The sequence below is a fragment of the Callorhinus ursinus genome, unplaced genomic scaffold (genome assembly GCF_003265705.2).
Source record: "Callorhinus ursinus isolate GAN/ISIS: 27379988/994484 unplaced genomic scaffold, GSC_fseal_2.0 scaffold45, whole genome shotgun sequence".
Lineage (NCBI taxonomy): Eukaryota > Metazoa > Chordata > Mammalia > Carnivora > Otariidae > Callorhinus > Callorhinus ursinus.
In genome coordinates this window covers 4,904,366-4,926,587 of record NW_027397107.1, presented here as the reverse complement: position 1 = coordinate 4,926,587, position 22,222 = coordinate 4,904,366, and the positions used below count along the sequence as shown (strand labels likewise).

The 22,222-nt window shown below is 49.0% G+C and overlaps 1 protein-coding gene and 2 pseudogenes across 7 annotated transcripts in view; 1 reads left to right on the top strand and 2 right to left on the bottom strand.

Annotated features, from left to right (window-relative positions):
* Positions 1-21,599, top strand: part of ZSCAN2 (zinc finger and SCAN domain containing 2) — a 28,972-nt gene extending 7,373 nt beyond the window's left edge. For 6 of the 7 annotated variants that reach the window (XM_073882218.1, XM_025893236.2, XM_025893233.2 and 3 more), the window contains one exon: positions 12,231-21,599. In XM_073882218.1, coding sequence (XP_073738319.1) covers positions 12,231-13,672 — 1,442 coding nt within the window. In that variant the 3' untranslated portion in view covers positions 13,673-21,599. The remainder of the gene's footprint in view (positions 1-12,230) is intronic. The other variant, XR_012375154.1, reaches the window with a different exon arrangement.
* LOC112840037 (14-3-3 protein zeta/delta pseudogene) lies at positions 2,626-3,529 on the bottom strand (annotated as a pseudogene).
* LOC112840039 (high mobility group nucleosome-binding domain-containing protein 3 pseudogene) lies at positions 6,209-6,815 on the bottom strand (annotated as a pseudogene).
* Positions 21,600-22,222: the final 623 nt, after the last annotated feature.

The following is a 22,222-nucleotide window of genomic DNA, read 5'->3' as shown; positions in this document are numbered from 1 at the left end:
TTTTGTCTTAAAATGAAATGGGGTCAAGGCCACATTTGGCAGAACATAGCCGGGACATGCCCAAGTATGGAAGGAGGGGAGAGGTGTGGCTGCAGACCTGGAGGGGTGCTTAGGCCAGTAGGCAGCCCAGGGAAGCTCAGTCCAGCAAAAGAGCACTTACTCTTAGTCTCTGGCATTTTCGTTCTTGGAAGCGCCATATGAATCCTTTGTTCAGCAAACCCAGTGAATACTATCATGTTTATGCTATTAATAAAGATATTTTTAAGTTTATTTCCTTAGTAATCTCTACCCACAACACGGAGCTTGAACTCACAACCCTGAGATCGAGAGTCAGTCACATGCTCTTCCGACTGAACCAGCCAGGCGCCCCAAAGATATTTTTACACAAGGAAAACATGTTTCTGAGGATGGAGGTCTGTGCTATTCCCATTTCTCAAATTCCAAAGGCTCAAGGACATCCTCCCTGTCTGGCCTGTGTATAAACTAGAAGGTGGCCTTTTTGACCTGACATTATCCATCCAAAGTGCAGGAATCGTGCAGGAGACTGTAGCATTTATTTGCACGGGACAGGCTTTGACTTTGGAAACCTCAGGTACAGTGAATCCACACCCCCAGGGAGGACATTTGCCTTAAAGTCTTTTGTGCCGGGGAGCTGGCCATGGACGTGAACATCAATGAATATAGGATGGAGAAAATGAACCGGTGAATGGCCAGAATTGCAAGCCTCAGGAGGGTGTCACTGGTCCTCTGGAGCTCATCTCCCCAGTGATGAGGATTTTCCGTTGAAGTGAGATTGGCCTCTGGTTTGCCTGGCGGCTGTGTTTTCAGCCTGTGTTTCACAGACCCGCTGAAAGATCATTTGTGAAAAGCGCGGTTATCTCTATGACTTGCTAGAAAGTCCCAACATAAAACCCAGAACACTTTCTTTTCTTCTTTTTTTCTTGTGATTTGGTTTATGACAACCCAGATTGTCCAGGGTAATATTGAATATGAAATACTTGTCCTTGCAAATCATCAGAATGTCTCAGAGTTCAATAGTGGGTGACCAAGCCTTACCTCTCAGACTATCTGTAAGTGGCCTGGGGCCAGAAATCATTTCTCAAATTGTATGGCCCAGGTTTTGGTTCAGAAACTATGGTCACTGTAGAGTTGGAGGCAGCTTGAGCCCAGACGGTTGTCTGATTGCTCTACCCAGGGTTCACGCACCTTTCTGTAAGAGGTGAGCAGGAAGATAGCGCTAGAGCCTGCAGACCAGTGGACTCATGCCACGGTGGCCTTCCCCAGCCCCCACCCCACCAGTGTTGGTGCAATATCAGGGTAAAGGGGAAAGTCTCCTCTCCTGACACACAGATTTTATCTCACAGAAGCTGCACCACCCAAAAGAGAAACTGCTGATGTCAGAGGGGAGCAAAAGGGAAATTTTGGGGCTCAAAATGGATGAATCCTGATATGTAAATCCTCTGACCATCAGCACAGTGTGTGGTCCCTGCACCCGCCGTATCAGCATCATCTGCAAATGTGTTAGAAATAAACTTCCTGGGCCCCACCCCAGACCTACTGAACCAGAAACTTTGGGGGTGGGGCCCAGTACCCTGTGGTTTAACGAGCCCTCCAAGTGATCCTGATTCAATCACCAGTTAGCGAGCCACTGTGCCAGACCTCTGGTTCTCAAACTTGGCCACACATCAGAATCACTTGGGGTCCCACTCCCAGGGATTTTGATTTTCTGATTTCATTGGCATGGGGAATGGCCCAGGCAAGGAAGTTTTGAAAGCTCCCAGGTGGCCCTAAACTGCAGCAAAGTGTCAAAACCACTGCTTAGAGCCTTGTTACTCAAAGTGTGGTCCGTGGACCAACGGTACTTGTGTCACCTGGAGCTTGTTAGAAAGGCACACTCAGTCTCACCCCAACCCATGTGAAGCAGAATCTGCATTTAACAAAACCTCCAGGTGATTCGTCTGCACTTTGAAGAGTAAGAAGCACTGCCCTCGTCTAGGGAGGAGTGGAGATTGTCCACTTCAAACCTGCTCTCGTCCACCATCTGAGCCCCAGAGTCAAGCTGACCTCTCTAGGCATCTGTAGCATCACCCGGCTCTGGGTGAGCACAGGCAACAGGTTACCTAGTCTGAGTTTGCTGCCCCAGCAAAATGCTCCCTTCATGCCAACAATGAGCAAATGCATTCATTTTTCATAACAAGACAGGGAATGGAGAATGTTGGAGGGTTGGAAAGGTGTTTGTCTTTTTATTTATTTTTTAATTTTTTTAATTTATTTTTTTTTATCTGGAACCAATTATCCCTTTTCTTCCCCACCAGGACAAACCAATATGTAGGCAGTTTTCTTTGCTTAGACATGGAAGCAGTTTTAACACTGGCCCTTGTGAAGCCACAATGTACCAAAAGTACTATGCCAAACGTTTATAACTAGTATAAAAATTCCACATCCCCATATTGGCCACCTCAAGATGAAAACAGATAACTCCCTAAATGTTAACTGGCTCTACTCCCCTAATATTCAACATAAAAACCACATGGGAAATATAGAAATTCGAATAGAAGTAACATAAACCTGTCATAAATTGTAAACAAAAAACTATTTGTGGGACAGCATGGATGGCAAATGGTCTACTGTGTAAATTTTAGAATGAGGCAGACAAAAGTTGGAAGGCCGGTTAATTTTCCCCTCCTTCTCCTGCTTCGGCTTCGTCTCCTTGGGTGTCCGATGTCCACAATGTCAAGTTGTCTCTCAGTAATTGCATTATTGGCGTGCTGTCTTTGTAGGACTCTTCACTTAATGTATCAAGTTCAGCAATGGCATCATCAAAAGCTGTCTTTGCAAGAGAGCAAGCTTTCTCCGGGGAGTTCAGAATTTCGTAATAGAACCCAGAGAAGTTAAGGGCCAGACCCAATCTAATAGGATGTGTTGGTTGCATTTCCTTTTGGCTGATTTCAAAAGCTTCTTGGTATGCTTGTTGTGACTGATCCACAATCCCTTTCTTGTCATCACCAGCAGCAACCTCGGCCAAGTAACGGTAGTAGTCTCCTTTCATTTTCAAATAGAAGACTTTGCTCTCTGCTTGTGAAGCATTGGGGATCAAAAACTTTTCCAAAAGAGCCAGTACATCATTGCAGATATCTCTTAGCTCGGTCTCAGTTTTCTCTCTGTATTCTCGAACCATCTGCTGTTTTTTCTCAGCACCTTCTGTCTTTTGCTCAATCCTTGAGACGACCCTCCAAGATGACCTACGGGCTCCTACAACATTTTTATAAGCAACTGAGAGAAGATTCCTCTCCTCATGGGATAATTCAGCTCCTTGCTCAGTTACAGACTTCATGCAGGCTGCCATGTCATCATATCGCTCAGCCTGCGCGGCCAGTTTGGCCTTCTGCACCAGCTCAGTTTTATCCATGACTGGATGTTCTGTGTCCGGAGTGGGTGGCGGCGGACGGACGGGGGCTCAGCAGTCTCTGGGCAGCATTGGCCAGGCTGAGACTCTGTCCGTGGATCTCGCTGCTCACAGGCTACAGCCAGTGTTTGTCTTTTTAAAGCTATGATTCTCAGTTTCAAAACAAAAGTCACCTTTAAGTCACTGAAATATTTGCAGCGTGGACCATACAGAGCTCTGAGAGAGATGTAAACGTTCTAACTGTCAGATGTCATTTAAACTGACAACGGAGCTCACTGCCGTTGTTATCAGTGGTTAATCTCTCAGGCAGCCAGAGTGCAGGGGGAACGGTGCTCCAGCAGGCTCCTGCCAGGCTTGCCGGGGCAGCCCTCCGATGGGGAGAGCCCGGCTCTGGAGGAGGCTGTGTGAGAATCACGCCTGCGCTTTAGACCACTGGCTCTGACCTTGGCATTGAGACACAGTGGGTGGCACAATCCAGTGGGCGTCACCAGAATTTGGAGCCTAACCCATACTGAAGCACCAAAGTGTGTGACTGTTTAGTTCGTTTTTCTAAAACAATTACAGTAAATTCAGGTTTGTCTCCCTATCGATATCAGTTTTCCTCACACTCATTGTGATAGGCTTTCCAGTGTGGGAGGAAGAGGAGGTGTCTGGCCGGGCAGGGGGACATGCACGGCCCTGTGAACAGCAGTGGGGATGTGTCTAGAGACTGTGTCCGGGAGGGGAAAATCCAACCGCTGCTTTAGCCTCAGCCTTGACTGTGGCTTCTGCTTACTAACCAGGGAGGGAAGGACGAGGGCGTAAGGCAGTCCAACAACCGGTTCAGTGAATGGTGTTTGGACAGTGGTCTCACCATTTTGAAAAAACTAACATTCGATCCTTACTTCTTAACTTACACAGAAATAGATCTCTGCCTCACAAGTGACACAAAAATAAATTTCAGATGCATTATAGATCTCGACTCTAAAAGACCTGGAATAACATGTAGGAGAATATTTTTATAATCTTGTGGTGAAGGACTTCTTAAGCAAGACAGCAATCTTCAAAGCTGGCTTGGACTCAGGAAAACAGAAAAGTCCTTTGTATAAAAAAAGGTACCATGAACAAAGTTAAAAGACAGTACACCAACCGGAAGGGAATATTTGCAACAAAGTCTGCGGTACAGCAGATAAGAGTCAAAAACCCTTCGGGGGGGCGGGGGCGCCTGGGTGGCTCAGCCGGTGAAGCACCTGGCTCTTGGCCTCGGCTCAGGTCATGATCTCTAGATCCTGGGATGGAGTCCCCGGTGGCAGGCTCCCTGCTCAGCTGGGAGTCTGCTTCCCCTCCCCCCCCCCACTCGCACAGTCTCTCTTTCTTTCTAAAATAAGTAAATCTTTTTTTTTCTTTTTTAAGATTTTATTTATTTATTTGACAGAGAGAGACACAGCGAGAGAGGGAGCACAAGCAGGGGGAGTGGGAGTGGGAGAGGGAGAGGCAGGCTTCCCGCGGAGCAGGGAGCCCGATGTGGGGCTCATTCCCAGGACCCTGGGATCATGACCTGAGCCGAAGACAGTTGCTTAACGACTGAGCCACCCAGGCGCCCCTAAACAAGTAAATCTTAAACAACAAAACAACAAAAAAACCCTTGATCTGTAAGAGCTTCTGTAATCCCTAAGAAAAGTCAGTGCAGTGGAATGAAAAATAAGATATGAATGGGCAATTTAGAAATGAAGAAAAGTAAATTATAACTTTATGAAACCATATGTTCCACCTTAACGATTGATCAGGGAAGTACTCATTAATTCTTTTGCCTACTGGACCATCAATAATTTAATAGAGTGTTTCTGAGAATTCTCTGCCTTTCTGAGCATTTATTTAATCTTCTAAAACTAATTTCAGAGTTAGTAGGTAGTGTCACCTATTTTAAATTTGATAGAGTACCTACAATTATGAGCCATATATTCTCTTTTGAGTGTGATAAAATTTGCATAACATAAAATTTACCATTTTAACCATTTTTTTCATTTTAATCATTTTTATGTGTACAGTTCATGGACATTAAATATACACAACTGTCACCACCATCCATCTTCAGCACTGTTTCCTCTTCTCAAACTGAAACTCTGTGCCCAGTGAACAACTCCCCATTCCTCCCTCCCTCTCCTGTAGCCCCTGGCACCCACCATTCTAACCCCTATCACTATGATAAATTTGACTGTTCTCGGTACCTCAAGTAGAGGAATTGTACAATATTTATCCTTTTGTGGCTGGCTTATTCTTTCACGGAGCATAATGTCCTCAAGGTTCCTCCATGTTGAAGCATAGGTCAGAATTTCATCCCTTTTTAAGGCTGAATAATATTCCATTCATTAATTTGTTGGTAGACCTTTGGGTTTTCAACATTTGGTTATTACAAGTAATGCAGGGACATGGAGGTGCAAATAACCTGTTTGAGTCCCTGCTTTTAGTTCTTTTGGATGTAGACCCAGATGTGAAATTATTAGATCACATGGTAATTCTATGTTTAATTTTTTGAGGAGCCACCATACTGTTTTCCACAGTGGCTGCACCATTTTGCATTCTTACCAGCAGTGCACAAGGGGAGAATCATATATGTATATTTTAAGATTTATTCATTTATTTTGAGAGAGAGAGAGAGCACATCAAGAGAGGGGAGGGTCAGAGGGAGAGACAGAATCTCAAGCAGACTCCGCACTGAGTGTGGAGCCCAAGTGGGGCTTGATCCCAAGACCCTGAGATCATGACCTGAGCCAAAACCAAGAGTCAGACACCCAACCGAGCCATCCAGGCACCCAAGAATCATATATATATATATATTTTTTCCAATAACAAACTGGTATTTATTTCACTTGAGGATGATGGAAATTTCCAAAAAGCACGACTATGAGAAGATAAAATGTCCATCCTTATATATTTTTGTATGCCAACTAGTAGAATCCTAAAAAATTAGCATTTACAAAATACTCGGTAAAAATAGCTTTTAAAAGTTGCCCCGAGATGTACATGAAATCAACCCCAATTTTTTCACGACAGTTCATTCTCCCTTGTTATCTACAGATTCAGTTTTCTGTGCCTTCCTTTCCAGCTTCTTGCTTTTCCTCCTTCTTCCCTTTAGCACCTTTGTTAATCTTTGTTCCCGGTTCTTTCTTAGCAGATGTTTTTCTTGGTTTAGGTTCAGGTTTGGGTGGAGCAGGTTTCGCGGACAATCTGGCAGACCGTCTGGTGGGCTCCTGCTTGGTTACTTTGGATCCATCCTTGCCCTCTGTATTCTCCGGAGACTTTCTCTTTGGCATAATGACTACGTTCGTGCAGCTAAAAAGTAAAGCAACGGGCTGGAACTGCAGACACCGCCGCTGGATGCCGCCGCTGCAGCTGCTCACGCGCAGGGCACGGCGTAGCCCGGCCTCTCCGACCTAAGAATCATATATATTTTAAATCTATATCAGGGATGCATTTTTTTTTAAAGATTTACTTATTTGAGAGAGAGAGAGAAAGAGCAGGAGGGACAGAGGGAGAGAGGATCTCAAGCAGACTGTATGTTGAGCGTGGAGCTCAACGCAGTCTTGCCTCTTTGTCTAGTAAAGGAAGGTACCGCTGGTCCTTAAGCCACTGTCAGGGCAGGGGGGTCATTGGATCTGGATTCTTCTCTGCAGTGAGGTGGTAGAAAATAGTCACACAAATTATCACACTGAAAGGCTTTCCAATTATAAGAGAATTCTTATATTTTTGTCTAATAGTTGGATACTGTTTTTGTTTACATTTAAATCTTTGATCACTTTGGGATTTTTCCCAGTATAGGATCCAACCTCAGATTTTTTCCATTTGGCCTTGCCAGTCGGTCCGGCATCATTTATTGAATGTCAATTGAATGTTGAGCCTTTTCTCTCTGGATTTGAGAGGCTGCCCTTGTCAGACGTTCAAGTCCTAGTGTCGTTAGATTGTTTCTGTTCTGCTCATATGTCTATCCATGTGCCACCTGTGTTCAGTTCCGAATTCACATGTCTACTGAGTCTGTTTCTAGAGTGTTTGTGTTGTTTCCCAGCATGTTTGAACATCTGACAAAGATAGTCCCTCTCCTCCCCACCCCTGGTCTCCGTCAGTAATCCTGTCTTAACATTTTAAGTTTCTTTTGTTTGGTTGGTTTTGTTTTTTTAGTTGTCTCTACACCCAACATGGGGCTCAAACTCATGACCCCGAGGTCAAGAGTTGCATGCTCCACCACCTGAGCCGGCCTGGAGTTCCCGAAGGTTGATTTTTGCGCTGGTAAAGACACTTGCATGCACTTCGGGTGCATGATTTGCCAATTTTAAATGATACGCTTTGAACTCCCAGGATAGGGGGGCAATCCATATGAGGCAACCAATGAACATGTCCTCTATCCTGCTTTCTCTCAACCCCAGTTTTGGCTGGAGTGTCATTTCTACGTTGCTGGGTAGCCTCTACATTCTCTTCTCATTGTAATGGCCACAGTCGTTGGAGACTTGGTTCTGAAGTCTGGTGTATCCAGTGCTCATGCCCAGCCCATTTGCTCAGAGTTCCCTTGATCTCTTGGTTGACCGAAGCCCTCCTCCTAGTAGTTTCCCCAAGAGGGGCTCATAGGAACCATATTCTGCGAATTCGTGCGTATTCAAAGCTGTTTGCCCGCCAACGGGATCCTTGAAGGACGGTTTTGTTGAACACAAACTCCTGGGCATCCCCTTTCTTTCCTTGTCTGCCTCGTGTCTACAGGCATGAATGTCACCGTAGAGAAGTCTGAGCCCAGCTGGTTCTCCCCCCCACTTGAGTGATTCGAGCCTTTTGCTTGCTGTCCCGTCTCATCGCTAGCCACTGTGGGTTAGTCTTCCTAACACAGCGCACCTTCCCAGGGTCGTTGGAGCTTTCTCCCTTCAGCGTTTGTTCTGTTCCTTGGGTCTGGTTCCCGTGTTTGAGAGCTCCAGTTACGTGTGTGTGGACTCTCATTTCGTCTCACTTCTCTTTCCGGCCTGCTCGTTAGTCCCTTTGTCCTCCTCATTCCTCTTCCTTTCACAGCTCTTCTCACTTCGGCCCCGCTTTTCCCTTTCTGCTCGCCAGAGTGCCTGTTCTCCTTTGCACTCCTCTCCTGCGCCCGGGCCTCTGGATTTCCTCTGCCTTCCCACGTCCTGCCAGCTCCCACTTCATCTCTTCCTGCTGTCTCACTGTCTCTCCCAACTTCTACCCTGTGCTCTTCCTTCCTGCAGGCGGTTGCTTTGTCTAATTTTTTTTCTCCTTTTTTTTTTTTTTTAGAGAAAGAGAGTGCACACAGGGAGGAGGGGGGCAGAGGGAGAAGGAGAGAGAGAATCCTCAAGCAGACTCCACGCTGAGTTGGGAGCCTGAGGCGGGGCTTGATCTCACAACCCTGAGATCATGACCCGAGCTGCAACCAAAAGTCAGGGGCTTAACTGGCTGAGCCACACGGGAGACCCTCATTTATTTATTTTTTTTTAATGCATGAAAGATGTCACTTTCTCAGTCATAATTGCCATGATTAATGTGTGAGGGTCAAAGGCTCTCTCTTTTCTGCTCTACAGAAACAGAAAGCTTCCTGCATGTAGAGGTCATCTGGGTGATTCTGGTTGTAGCTTCACCTCCTGCACTTCTCTGAACCAAAAGAAGCCAGCCCTGCTCACCCCAAATGCACTGTTGCTCTTGAGGGGGAGTCCTTACCTTTAGGAAGTGATTTTCTGCCTGAGCTTTTTCTATATCCTTTTTTTTTTTTTAATTAAGTAAGCTCCATGCCCAGTGTGGAGCCCAGGGCAGGGCTTGAACGTATGACCCTGAGATCAAGATGAGCTAGGATCAAGAGTCGGATGCTCAACTGACTGAGCCACCCAGGCGCCCCCTCTGCCTGAGCCTTTTGAGATTAGCTGCCCCCCAGTTCCTTCCCCAGCCACACACACACACACACACACACACACACACACACGTGCACACACCACTTTCCATGCTTGTTCACTTCCTGCCTCATTGGCCTCTGCCCTGTCTCTGCTGTTTTTGGAAGCCCTTATATGTATTTTGGTGTCTGCAAATTAATCTTCCTCCTAATCTCACTGCAAATGGAGTTTGAGTTTTTGTTGGGTTTTCCCTGTTGCTTTTGAGCTCATTCCAGAACATACCAACCAGTTCTTCTGATTTTAAGGCAGTGGAAAACCTTATCAGCTAATGTCCCTGTTCAGAAGAGAACAATTACTAAAGTCATTTTTTTTAAAGATTTTATTTATTTATTTGAGAGAGAATGAGAGATAGAGAGCACGAGAGGGAAGAGGGTCAGAGGGAGAAGCAGACTCCCTGCTGAGCAGGGAGCCCGACGTGGGACTCGATCCCGGGACTCCAGGATCATGACCTGAGGTGAAGGCAGTCGTTTAACCAACTGAGCCACCCAGGCACCCTAAAGTCATTTTTAAAAAACAATTTATTTATTAGAGAGAGGAGCAAGCAGGGGGGGGTGGGCAGAGGGAGAGAAAGAGAGAAACTTAAGCAGACTCCCCACTGAGCGCAGAGCCTGATGATGACATGGAGCTCCATCTCACAACTCTGAGATCAGACCTGAGCCAAAACCAAGAGTCAGACACTCAACCGACAGAGCCACCCAGGTGCCCCTACTAAAGTCATTTTTAAAAAAATGTTTTTGGTAGCATTCGCTTGCAGGAAATAAATCAGGGCCTCTGCTTGGAGGACCCTGTAGAAGAGCAGTGAGAGCAGACCTCTGTGCTAGAAACTTGCAAAACCCTGTTGCAGGAAGTTGCAGAAGTGCAGAGCTCCTGGTCCTCCTGGCCATGTGGGTACATACGCTGTGCCCCTGAGGCCCATATCTGTCCCCTGGACGCCAGGAGCCACAGAGTACCAGCGGCGTATGTGCTAGTGAGCATGAAGTAGAATCACAAGCCTACTTGTACATTTAAATACAATCCTCTATGGACTGACAGCATAACTAGAACCAGGTTCTGCCTGAGGGCATGTCAGATTTTATCCTGTGCACCTATGGAAATTCACCTTCACCTACAGAAACTAATAATCACTGAATTGACCATCTAACTTTAAATAAACTATTTCTTAGCTTCAGTAATGGGAATGTCACTAGGACCCTGTGTAATTATTTAACTAATTGTCTTCCCTGTTCTGGATGGATCTGCTTTCTCTGGAGGTCTGGTGTTAGGTGTTAGGAATAATCAGGCTGTCATCCTGATCGGTAAATCGTTGATTTATTTCTGTACACCCTACAGAATTCCAAAAAAGAATTGAAGACAACTTACAGAAACAGAGCACAAGGGTGGTCGCTTTGGCAGCACATATACTAAAATTGGTGCAATACAGGGAAGATTAACCAAAGAAGGAAGGAGACAGAGAGGAAGGAAGGAAGGGAGCACAAGGAAATTACAGCAAAAAAGGAAATAATGGGAGGGAAAAATGAACACAGGTTGCGGGCTATACAAACATCCAGTATTCTCCCTCTGAGCGTTTGGCTCCAAGCTTCCAAGCAGGCAAGGCAGAGAGGGGAGCCACAACCAGAGCCATGAGGCAGACACACATCAGTTACTCAGAACAGTGGTGCTCTTGGGATTTCGGTTAAAGGAAAATTTCCTTCTCGTTAATCAAGAGGACATTGTGTGGCATAAACAGTGTCGCCAACAACTTCCTGGCAGTGTTAACGTTCCTGACGGCCATTAATTTCGATGACACTTCTCAGACTGTTTGACTGTTGGCCAGAGCTATTAAATCAACACACAGCTCAGTTCTATGGGGATCAAAACAGTGAGATCCAGGCTCACGGCTCTCCTGCTCAATCCTGGGATAGACTTCAGAGTCTCTCAGTGAAGGAAGGGGATGCATATGTTGTCAGCAATCTGCCCTCCTGATTTCTTTCTTTCTTTTTTTTTATTAAAGATTCGATTTATTTATTTGAGAGAGAGAGAGCGCGCAAGAAGGCAGAAGCGGGGGGAGGGACAGAGGGTGAGACAGAGGGAGAAGCAGACTCCCTGCTGAGCAGGGAGCCCAGTGAGGGACTCAGTCCCAGGACCCTGGGATCATGATCCTAGCTGAACGCAGATGCTTAACTGACTGAGCCACCCAGGTGCCCCCTCCTGATTTCTTTCACCCGAATGTTTGATAAGTGTTGGGCAGCAGAGTTTGACAAGTTTCTGGATGGTAGATATTTTGTATTACCAATGGGAGGTCCATCTGTAAGCTCCTACTGCAGATACATTTTAGGGCTCTTCTAACCACTCGCTTGTTTCCAGTCATCTGTACAGACACCTAGAGTTCTTGTTGCAGGAGTCCCGTCATCTTGCTGTACTTATTATAATCTAATAAGATTATAAACACAGGATATAGTGTAATGCCTGAGATTATTACATAAACTCTTTTTGAAGGGAGACGAAGCTTTAGGGAAATTTCTGTGGTACCAATGAAAAACCCATTCACTCATTCTCCAAATTTAATTGAGCACCTGTTACACACCAGGCACCATGGTGAGTATTGGGGGTCACTGTGTACCCTGTTGCTTTCTGTTGATTAGGATTTCCAGATTCCCACCTGACTTCATTTCCCAGTGGAGAAACAGGTACAGACCTAGAACCCAAACCTTTAAGACTTAGAAATTCTCGGTAATCACCACGTGGGTATGAGGTCTGACAGCTAGATAATCACGGAGAAGGAAATCAACCTGGTTTTTAAAAGTTTTGAGGATCCTTTGGCCTCTTTATTTTCATAAGAAGTTTAACTTTTTAAATATTTCACTTGGGTTTCCTTTCCTTCTCTCATCATTATAGGAAACGGAGTATAAATCGTATGTCTTTCTTCACTGTTTCAGATTTCGAGATCCAGAGCGACAATGGGGAGAACTCTAATCAGGATCTATTTGAGGATGTCGAGTCACATGAGATGTTCTCAGAAATGCCTGAAGGGGAAGGCATTCCGCAGTCCGACTGGGAAAGTGACTCTGAGAGAGACTGTGGCTCCAGGGGGCCCCAGGGGAATGCCTCACGTGGGGACCACAGGGAGGTGTCCTCCCAGGGCAGGGAAGTGGGGCAGCTAATCGGCCTTCAGGGCACCTACCTGGGTGAGAAGCCCTACGAGTGTCCCCAGTGTGGGAAAACCTTCAGCCGGAAATCCCACCTGATCACCCATGAGCGGACCCACACGGGAGAGAAGTACTACAAATGCAATGAATGCGGGAAAAGCTTTAGCGATGGTTCCAACTTCAGCAGACACCAAACGACCCACACGGGGGAGAAACCTTACAAATGCCGAGACTGTGGGAAAAGCTTTAGCCGGAGCGCAAACCTCATCACCCACCAGAGGATCCACACAGGAGAAAAGCCCTTCCAGTGTGCCGAGTGCGGCAAGAGCTTCAGCAGGAGCCCCAATCTCATTGCCCACCAGCGAACCCACACGGGCGAGAAGCCCTACTCGTGCCCCGAGTGTGGGAAGAGCTTTGGCAACCGGTCCAGCCTTAACACGCACCAGGGCATCCACACGGGCGAGAAGCCGTACGAGTGCAAGGAGTGCGGGGAGAGCTTCAGCTACAACTCCAACCTGATCCGCCACCAGCGGATCCACACGGGCGAGAAGCCCTACCGGTGCGCCGAGTGCGGGCAGAGGTTCAGCCAGAGCTCGGCACTCATCACTCACCGGCGCACGCACACGGGCGAGAAGCCCTACCAGTGCGCCGAGTGCGGCAAGAGCTTCAGCCGCAGCTCCAACCTGGCCACGCACCGCCGCACGCACCTGCTGGAGAAGCCCTACAAGTGCGGCGAGTGCGGCCGGAGCTTCAGCCAGAGCTCCAGCCTCATCGCGCACCAGGGCGCGCACACGGGCGAGAAGCCCTATGAGTGCCTGACGTGCGGCGAGAGCTTCAGCTGGAGCTCCAACCTCCTCAAGCACCAGCGAGTGCACACGGGTGAGAAGCCGCACAAGTGCGCTGAGTGCGGCAAGGCCTTCGGCCAGCGCTCGCAGCTCGCCGCGCACCGGCGCACGCACACGGGCGAGAAGCCCTACCAGTGCCTCCTGTGCGGCAAGAGCTTCAGCCGCGGCTCCATCCTCGTCATGCACCAGCGCGCGCACCTGGGGGACAAGCCCTACCGCTGCCCTGAGTGCGGCAAGGGCTTCAGCTGGAACTCCGTGCTCATCGTCCACCAGCGCATCCACACGGGGGAGAGGCCCTACAAGTGCCCCGAGTGCGGCAAGGGCTTCAGCAACAGCTCCAACTTCATCACCCACCAGAGAACGCACGCCAAAGACAAAGCAGACTGAGCCGGCCGCCCGGCGGCGGCCCACGGGCACACGGTGACGCCCCTTCCGGGGAGCCGTTCTTCCCGGGGGGGGGGGGGGTCTTTGGGAACTTGGGCCCGAACCTCACCCGCGCTCATCCCTGGTTCCAACATCCGCCGCCGTCTCGGTGAGCAGACTCACGTCCCCCGGAATGGGGGCGGGGGGGGCGCGGGGGGACGGAAGGTTGCAGAGTTGGGTCTCTTTCCGTTTCATTGCATGACACGCCATGGCCTTCTGCTCTCCTGGTCCTCCGGGCCTCAGTTTCCTCTTTGGTAGCACAGCGGGAGTGTTTCTCGTGGGGGACGGAAGACAGCGTGGCCCACAGCCCGCGCCGAGGCCTCAGAAATACTGGAAAGCGATAGGTGCGGGCTCGTGGTTCTGCTGCCCCTTGGTCAGGTTAAGGTGCCTTCGCCCGGAGCTGCTTGTGTGCCAGGGTGTCAGGTCAGAAGCCGCTCTCCCTGGCCTTGTGTCCTGGGCCTTGATTTCAGGTCAAGGTGGATGGGCTTTTCCAACTCTGAGTCATCCACAGGAAGGTAAAGCCCTTTTCTATCTGTGGAAGGTGTCAGGGACTCCGAGCCCGAGGGAGTGTGGCCTGGAACCACTGTCCCCAGAGCCTTTCCACCGATAAGAGTTGAGCAGGGCCCGCCAGGGAGGATAGAAACTGAGGAGATGGACACGTTTGCTTGTGTCTTTGCTTACTGTCCTGTGGTAAGTCTGCCGTCAGGGGAATGCACTTGTTTTTGTGGGGTTTTGTTTTTTGAGTGGGAAATCAGGGACCCCCAGCCGCCTACCCCTGGTGGATGGTGGGTTGTCTCTTCGAGGGTGAAAGAGCCCTGCACCCTTCAGGATGGGCTTGTGTCTTCACCCCCACAGATACTAGCCGCTAAATCATCTCTCTATGCACTTGTCATTCCCCTGTTCTCGTTTTTATTTTATAGGTGCAGGGCTAGAGTTCTCTCCGGGAGCTTTTGTATACGTTCATATTTTTAAGGAAGTGTTGATTTTGAGGACACATCCTCTGTCCTCTGGACAGATTTGGGCTTGAATCAGGAGTTGTCCTATAGGTGTCATCCTTGATCCCGGGATGCTACCAGGGCTTTGTTCTTGGGTCCTTGAGCCTTGAGACCATAAAGACCACGGGATGATAGCAGGTCAAGGGGTTTGTTATAAGGAAGAGGAGAACAGAGAAGGTGTTTCTGGGAAATTTGAAACCACCTCCTCCAGTGCATGGAGCCTATGCTCACAATGGGCCTTGGTTCTTATAGAATGGATGCTCAATATTTCCTAATAAAATAGAGTCCCATTCTTTTCCTGCGTCTGCCTTTCAGTATGAACTTGACTATTAGCAAACCCACACCTCACTTCCCACCCACTCACCTCCTGCCTTAGGCCGAAAGCAGTTCGAGACCTTCAGGGAGTAAAAACCAGTGGCTTTAAAGAACACATCTTTGGGTGAACCGAGATCTGTGTGCTTGACCAGTGCACACATCTGTCCACTGTCCTTCGCCAACTGTGCATTCAGTCTGTCAACCAAGACTTGGAGTGGCAGCTTTGGCTAAGGAGCCAGGTGGCCTCCTAAGGAGGCCGTTGGGAATCATCTCTATCCAGAATCAACTATATTAGACACAAGGAGGACATTTCTAAGCTCAGCAGTGATGGTTGTTAAACCAAATCATGGAGGCTGTAAAATCCCCATTATTAATTCCCATTCCTTCACTTACTGGGCAAACATTGAGGACTTAAGTACCATCACTGTGCTAGGAACTAGGGAAAGTGATGAACAAGAAATCCCGTTACCTGTCTTCATCAAGTTTTCACAGGAGGAAGCTACACTAGCCATCCAAGGGAGAATGGATAGGGTGGTTTCCTAGCTGACAGTAAATTCTGGGATTTGGGTTGTAGAAGATACTGGTTCTCTCTTCCCCCAAGTCTCAACTTAAGAAAAGAACTGACATTAAGCTTTACAAAACTTTCTAACTTTCTATTTTTTAACTCCTCTCTACCTGGTAGGCACACAAAATATCTTGGAAAAAAGGGAAACAAGATCAGGCTGGACCCAGGATGGGAAATGACAGAACATGGTCCGAGAAAGGTTAGGAGTCCTTCACTTCCTGTCCTGCTTGCCCTAAAGCGGGTCTGCGGGGGCAGGGAGGGCTCAGCATACACGGGCCTTTGTGCGGCTAGGTGTGGGATGGAAGGGCACAGACTTCTTCCCTAAAAGACATCAGGAAGCCCCAGTCCCCTTGGCAGATCTATTTCCACCACGTCTTTGCTCTCAATTCAGTTACACCTGTGTTTCTGTAACAAAGGACATTTCCCCTAAATGTATATGCATTTAGGGACTGCGGTTTTGTCCCCAGTTTGTTCTAACTTCATGGGAACAGCCTTGGGACAGTTAAAAACTTATAATGAGGGGCATCTGGGTGGCTCAGTCGGTTAAGTATCCGACTTTTGGTTTTGGCTCAGGGCATGATCTGCTTCGCGCTCAGTGGGGAGTCTGCTTCCCCTCTCCCTCCCCCTCTGCCACCCCCTTCCTCGAGCACTCTCTCTCTAAAGTAAATAACTCTTTTTAAAAATGTATAATAAATGGTAAAAAGAAAACAAAGAGCAGTTGCTTTACTGTCAGCGAGGCCCCCGTGCCCCTCTTGGCGGGTCTTCTCCGGGACTTGCCCACTTCCCTCTCCTGAGCCCCACGGTGGCTGCCTTGTACCCTTCAGCCCTTTTCCTGAGACCCAGCCAACTCCCAGACTTGGCTCCCCTTCCGCGAGAACCTCGACCCTATCAGATGTCAGGAACCTCCCTCAGCGTGCCAGCCGCACAGCAACAACTTCTCTGTAGCGCCCCTCGCTTCCTTCCTCCAGGCTCAGCCTGGAGATGTGCATTCAGGGCAGCGGTACCCCATCTCCACCTGTGTGAGCCTCCACTTCCCTCCAGGGGTAGGGCCTTGCCCCCTCAGCCATTTCCTCCCCTGGTTTCCAGTCTCCTCTACTGGCTTCGTCCCACAGCTTATGTGCTGCAGTTGGTCGTTCGTAGAGCCTCAGACTCAGTATGTCCAGAAGCCCCCTCCCTGCAGGCCTCCCTTGTGGCTCCTCTGTGAGCAGCATGGCCTTGCCTGACCTCACCCAACCCCAAATCTGGGAGTCATCCAAGACTCCTTCCTCCCTTGCCTCCCTTAGAGCCATTCAGGAATCTGGCCCTACAAATCCTGCCTCCCTATTAACATCTCCCAGCTCTCACCTCACCAACCCCCCCAACCCCAGGCATCGTTCAGACCCTTGCAACCGCAGTAGCCCCCAAGCTCCCTCCACTTCATCCTCCAAGTCGTAGACAGCGTTGAGTGTTCTCCAACACAGAACGCAGTCGTCACTACTCAGTTTAAACCCCCTTGGAACTCCCCATCCCTACAGAAAGGCCAGTTCCTTAGAATGTGCATGAAGCCTTCCCAACGGGGCCTCTGTGGAACCTCTTCACTGCACCCCGATACCCTGACCGTCCTCCTTGCCCCTTGGCTGCTCCCCTTGAATGTGCTCCACCGGGCCTCGCCTTGTCTTCACACTGTTCCCCTTTCCTGGAATGCCTGGTCCACCTAGGGCATACCTGCACATCTCTGAAAACTCAGCCTGGGTACCCCCTCCTCCGAGAAGCCTTCCCTGCACTTCTCTGACCCTGCTCCTACACCTGTGCACTGTCCAGCTTCAGAGCTTGGGACAGGATTCTGCCCCTCCGCCTTCTATTTGTTATGTTCACACCCAAACTCTTGTCTCCAGCACCCAGCTCAGGGCCTGGCGAGTGACAGGAACTCACTCAGTTTTTGCCAGTTGAGTTCTCTTCATGGGGAAAGACAGAACTGCAAGAGGCAGGGAGAGCCCAAAACTCTGAGCTGGAAAACGGACTCAGTCCCACACTTCCCTCTGGTAAGATGTTAAATGTAAGTTAGTTTTAACCTCAGTGCCTCTCACCTAAGTTACGATTTATTGGTATTGGTGGATGAAGTCACAGCTGAAGACATTTATAAGAACCAACTAACCAGACCGCCTGGCTGGCTCAGTTGCTAGAGCACGCGACTCTTGATCTCGAGGTTGTAAGTTCAAGCCCCATGTTGGGTGTAGGGATGACTTTCACCCAAAAATAAAACATTTGGGGTGTCTGAGTGGCTCAGTGTGTTGGGCGTCTGCCTGTGGCTCAGGTCATGATCCCAGGGTCCTGGGATCGGGTCCCGCATCGGGATCCCTGCTCCGCGGGAAGCCTGCTTCTCCCTCTGCCTGCCACTCCCCCTGCTTGTGCTCTCTCTCTCTCTCTGACAAATAAATAAAATCTTAAAAAATAAAATATTTAAGAAAACAAACCAACTAACCAGTATCCAAATGAAACAACTTATATTTTTGAAATATCACAGATAGCAAAAGGCAGTGGAAAACTAGGCATCTTATTTACTGCAGCCGCATCTAGTACACAATCTGTTCCTCTCCTCTCTGGGCAAGCACTGGAGCTAGGGGACTATCTTACTCTCACCCTTTGGTCCCAGTGCATTCATATGACTATATCCTGAGACAGCGCCCCTTGTTTTAATTTTTTTTTTGAAATACAACACACGGATAAGCGTGTGGAAGTGTAAGCTCACTGCACTTTTACAAACTGAACACACCCGTGTAACCAGCACCCAGATCAAAAAACAACTTAGCCACATCCCAGAAGTCCTCCTCGGGTCCCCTCCCAGGCAGTACTCTGTCCCCCTGCCCCCTGCCCCTGTTCTCAAGCTGGGCATCGTGGAGGGAGTGGTGGAGCTGGACAGACCCGGTTCTAGACACTTGTACCACTAACCACGCACCCTCAGTTTTATTAGAGATTTTACAATTTGAGGCAGGTCATAATGAGACTTCTTTTTTTTCATGGAATTTTACTTCCCTCAGGGTTGTGTTTATAGTTTATGATAAGCCACAATAGCTTATAGTGACAACATATGGAGTGGTAACCACGCACAGGCTGTGTGCTAAGCTCGACACGCCGCCCCACTTAATCCTGACAACGAGGCAGGGAGGTAAGGGAGGTAGGTCCGTACCCCCACTTTAGGACTGAGGAAGTGGAGGCTGGGAGGAGAGGTTCAGTAAGGACCTTGCCCAGGGCCTGTGGCACTGCCAGAGCCCTGAGAAATACCTATGGGAACAATGGAGAAAACAACAAAATGCTGAAATACAAATGACAAATGGCCTACGAGTCTTCTCCTGAGCCGGCATCAAGAAGACCCACAACTGTCATTGGCCCTTCCTTGCACGTGACCATGTGACCAGCTCTTCCCAGCCCTTTATACCCAGCGTCGGAGTCCTGTCTCATCACAGGGAGCTCTGCGGGGGCCCAGTGGTGGGCTTGCCCTCACAGTCCTCCACAGTCCGCCCCGGAGGTTTTCAAACCTCCCTGCTGCTGGGCCCTGTTAGGCTATCCCAAATTTCTGGACAGAATAGTCAGGGCCTTCCTTTATTCCACCCTCTTGACTTGATAAAGTAGCCCCAGGCCACAGAGGAAGGAGGAGAAGGGCATGGACAACGGCCAGATTTTGAGACAGGATTTCCTAGCCTGGTGGAGAGTGAGGGCGGGTGGTGACTTCCCTTTGGTTTCCACCCAGTCATTGGTGCACCTGAGCTCCTGCCTCTCTGGCATGGGCAGCGACTGTGGCTCTGGGGCCTACCGGCCCGCGGCTCCCCGCTCCTGCTGGCTCTTCCCAGTGTCCCAACTCGGAGAACATTCCATCCCTTCCCAGGCCCGGGGCAGCTGTAGGACGGTTGTGGGGCGGGGAGTCTGGTTCCAAGGAAACACTGCCCGAGCCCCTCACACCTCCCAGGCCCTAGCAGGCACAGCGTCTCCGCTGTTTACACTGTGGGTGTTTGAAGGGCACATGCCAGGTCTCAGTGGTGGTACCTTTGGGCAAATTTGCCACAGAGTTCTGGTCCCCAGCCTTTCTGGTGCAGAGCCTGGATTTCCTCAGTACACCCAGAGAGGACCGAATCCTGGGTGGGAGGCTCCTGTTAACGAAATTTCCAAGAGACCAACAGAATCTAGAACCCCAATTGTCAATTTATAGGAGGGGCTCTCCCATCGCAAGCCAGCTTCAGAGCACCCCTTGTTCCTGGTCTTGAGTGACTGAAATGAGTGGCTTTGTGATCAGCTAGTGCTTGAGCCGCAGAGAACGAAAGGAAGGGGTCATGTGAGGGACAGGCAGACACCAGCCATGAACCCCCTCAGGGGACAGACACTGTGCTTCAAATCCCGCTTATCTTCTGCGCCCCCCAGGGCCATCTGCTCAGTGCCCAAGATTCCCTTGTTAACTCCTTCTTCCAGGTTTCCCTGCTGACCATGTCCCCTTGTCTCCTTGTGCACATAAGTTAGTAGTACTGGTTAACTTGGAGTTAAATGGATGATCCAGTGGGCCTAGGGAACATTAGTCTCCACTCATTACATGTGGCTGTAGTCCCCTGAATTCCTAGAGGACAAGCTTAACTCCTTCATCTGGAAATCCTCGTCTCCTCAGGCACTGCTTATAAACACCTCTTGTGCAATGTTTTTCTAAATACCTCCCAATAATCTAGAAACCAAACTTGCTGAAACTGACCTACTGACTTTTACTTGCCTCTCCCAGCTGTTTCAAAGGGTGCTGCCCCTCAGAGTTATTAGCTCCTGTGTGTCTCCCTACCGCTCCTGCCCTGACATGTATGGTGCAGTAGATGGAGTGCTGGGAGCCAGAGAGGCCTGGCCGACCCGGTTCTGGACACACTGGTGCCACTGACTAGCAGTCTGAGGAGGGCACATCACTTCTGGGGGCCTCATTTTCCACATCTGCAAAACTGATGGCAACACTTGCTGTTCTCATTCCAGAAGGCTGCCGGGAAGAGGTAAGTCACTCTGTGTGGCAGTGAACATTGAAGTCCTATTCTCCGAGGTAATATTGATAACTCTGACCCAGATGGAGCCTGCTTTCACCAAAAAGTGGACCTGTCTCGGTTTCCTAGGACAACTGTCCTCCGAGGGACCAGGAGGCCACAAGTGGGAAAGTATGTCATCTAAGTAGACTTTTGGGGGTCCTTTAGTCCCATTCTCTGAGGAGCGTGGCTCACAGCTTGAGGATGTGCACGCATGTCTTCTCCCTTGAAGTACTGGGTGTGGTGTTGATGGTGAAGGTGATATGACCTGTGTTTGGGGCTACCCTCTCCATGCTTGATTTTGCTTCCAGTGAAAGTTCCACTTGCTCAGGAGCTCCCTGAGTTAAGGTAATAGTTGTGGAGTTGGATCAGTAATTTTCAACTTTCTTTCTTCCTTTTTTTTTTTTTTTACAGCAGAAAATATGTAAAACCAAACTGCTCTGGTGACTTGGTGGGAACCCAAAGGCTCCTCCTGGCCCAGACTCACAACTGGACTTAGGACTTTCTGGAAAGCCCCTCTTGTCATCCTGTTCTTCCCTTGCCCCTCCCTGCCCTCCTCAGGCTGCCCCTTCTGTGGGAAGAATCACAGCTTCACCCACCTCCAGTTGAATTTTGGATCTTTCATCTGTTAAATAAGGAGTGAGAGCTACTACGCAGGATTCCTTGTCAGATCCAAACCAGATGAAATATGCAAGGTAGGTGCTCAGTCAAGTACAGTTTCCTGCCCCCTTCCCCTGTGGCTGCACCTTCTTACCTCTTGGGTTCTCCCAGTTGCTCTCCAGTTCTTTCTTTCCAGCCCTTCACTTTGAAGGCACCTTTTAGCACTTACCACACTGCATTGGAGATATGTGGGTTGTTCAGCGCAGCATTCTAAAAATGCATCCTCTAGGGGCTCCTGGCCCGCTCAGCCGGTGGAGCATGCGACTCTTGATCTCGTGGTCGTGAGTTTCAGCTCTATGTTGGGCGTAGAGATTACTAAAAATAAATAAAGAAAATAAAAATGCATCCTCTGCTGGACTGCATTCCTTAGAGGAGGAAGGAGGGTTTCGCTTGGGCTAAAGTCGATGCTCCAAGACTGATTCTTGAATGAATAAGTGTCAATAGTATTCATCTTGTCAATAGTATCCATCTTGAATCTCCCAGGACTGTGCAAGCAGGAAGTGAGGGTGGTGATGTGTGGTGTGTGTGTGTGTGTAAAGCATTACCACAGTGGACAGCCGTGTGTATGTGTGTGTGTGTAAAGCATTACCACAGTAGACAACCATGTGTGTGGGGTATGTGTGTGTGTAAAGCATTACCACAGTAGACAACCATGTGTGTGGGGTGTGTGTGTGTGTGTAAAGCATTACCACAGTGGACAACCATGTGGTGTGTGTGTGTGTGTGTGTGTGTAAAACATTACCCCCACAGTGGACAACCATGTGGTGTGTGTGTGTGTGTGTGTGTGTGTAAAGCATTACCACAGTGGACAACTATGTGGTGTGTGTGTGTAAAGCATTACCACAGTGGACAGTGTGTGTATGTGTGTGTGTAAAGCATTACCACAGTAGACAACCATGTGTGGGGTATGTGTGTGTGTAAAGCATTACCACAGTAGACAACCATGTGTGTGGTGTGTGTG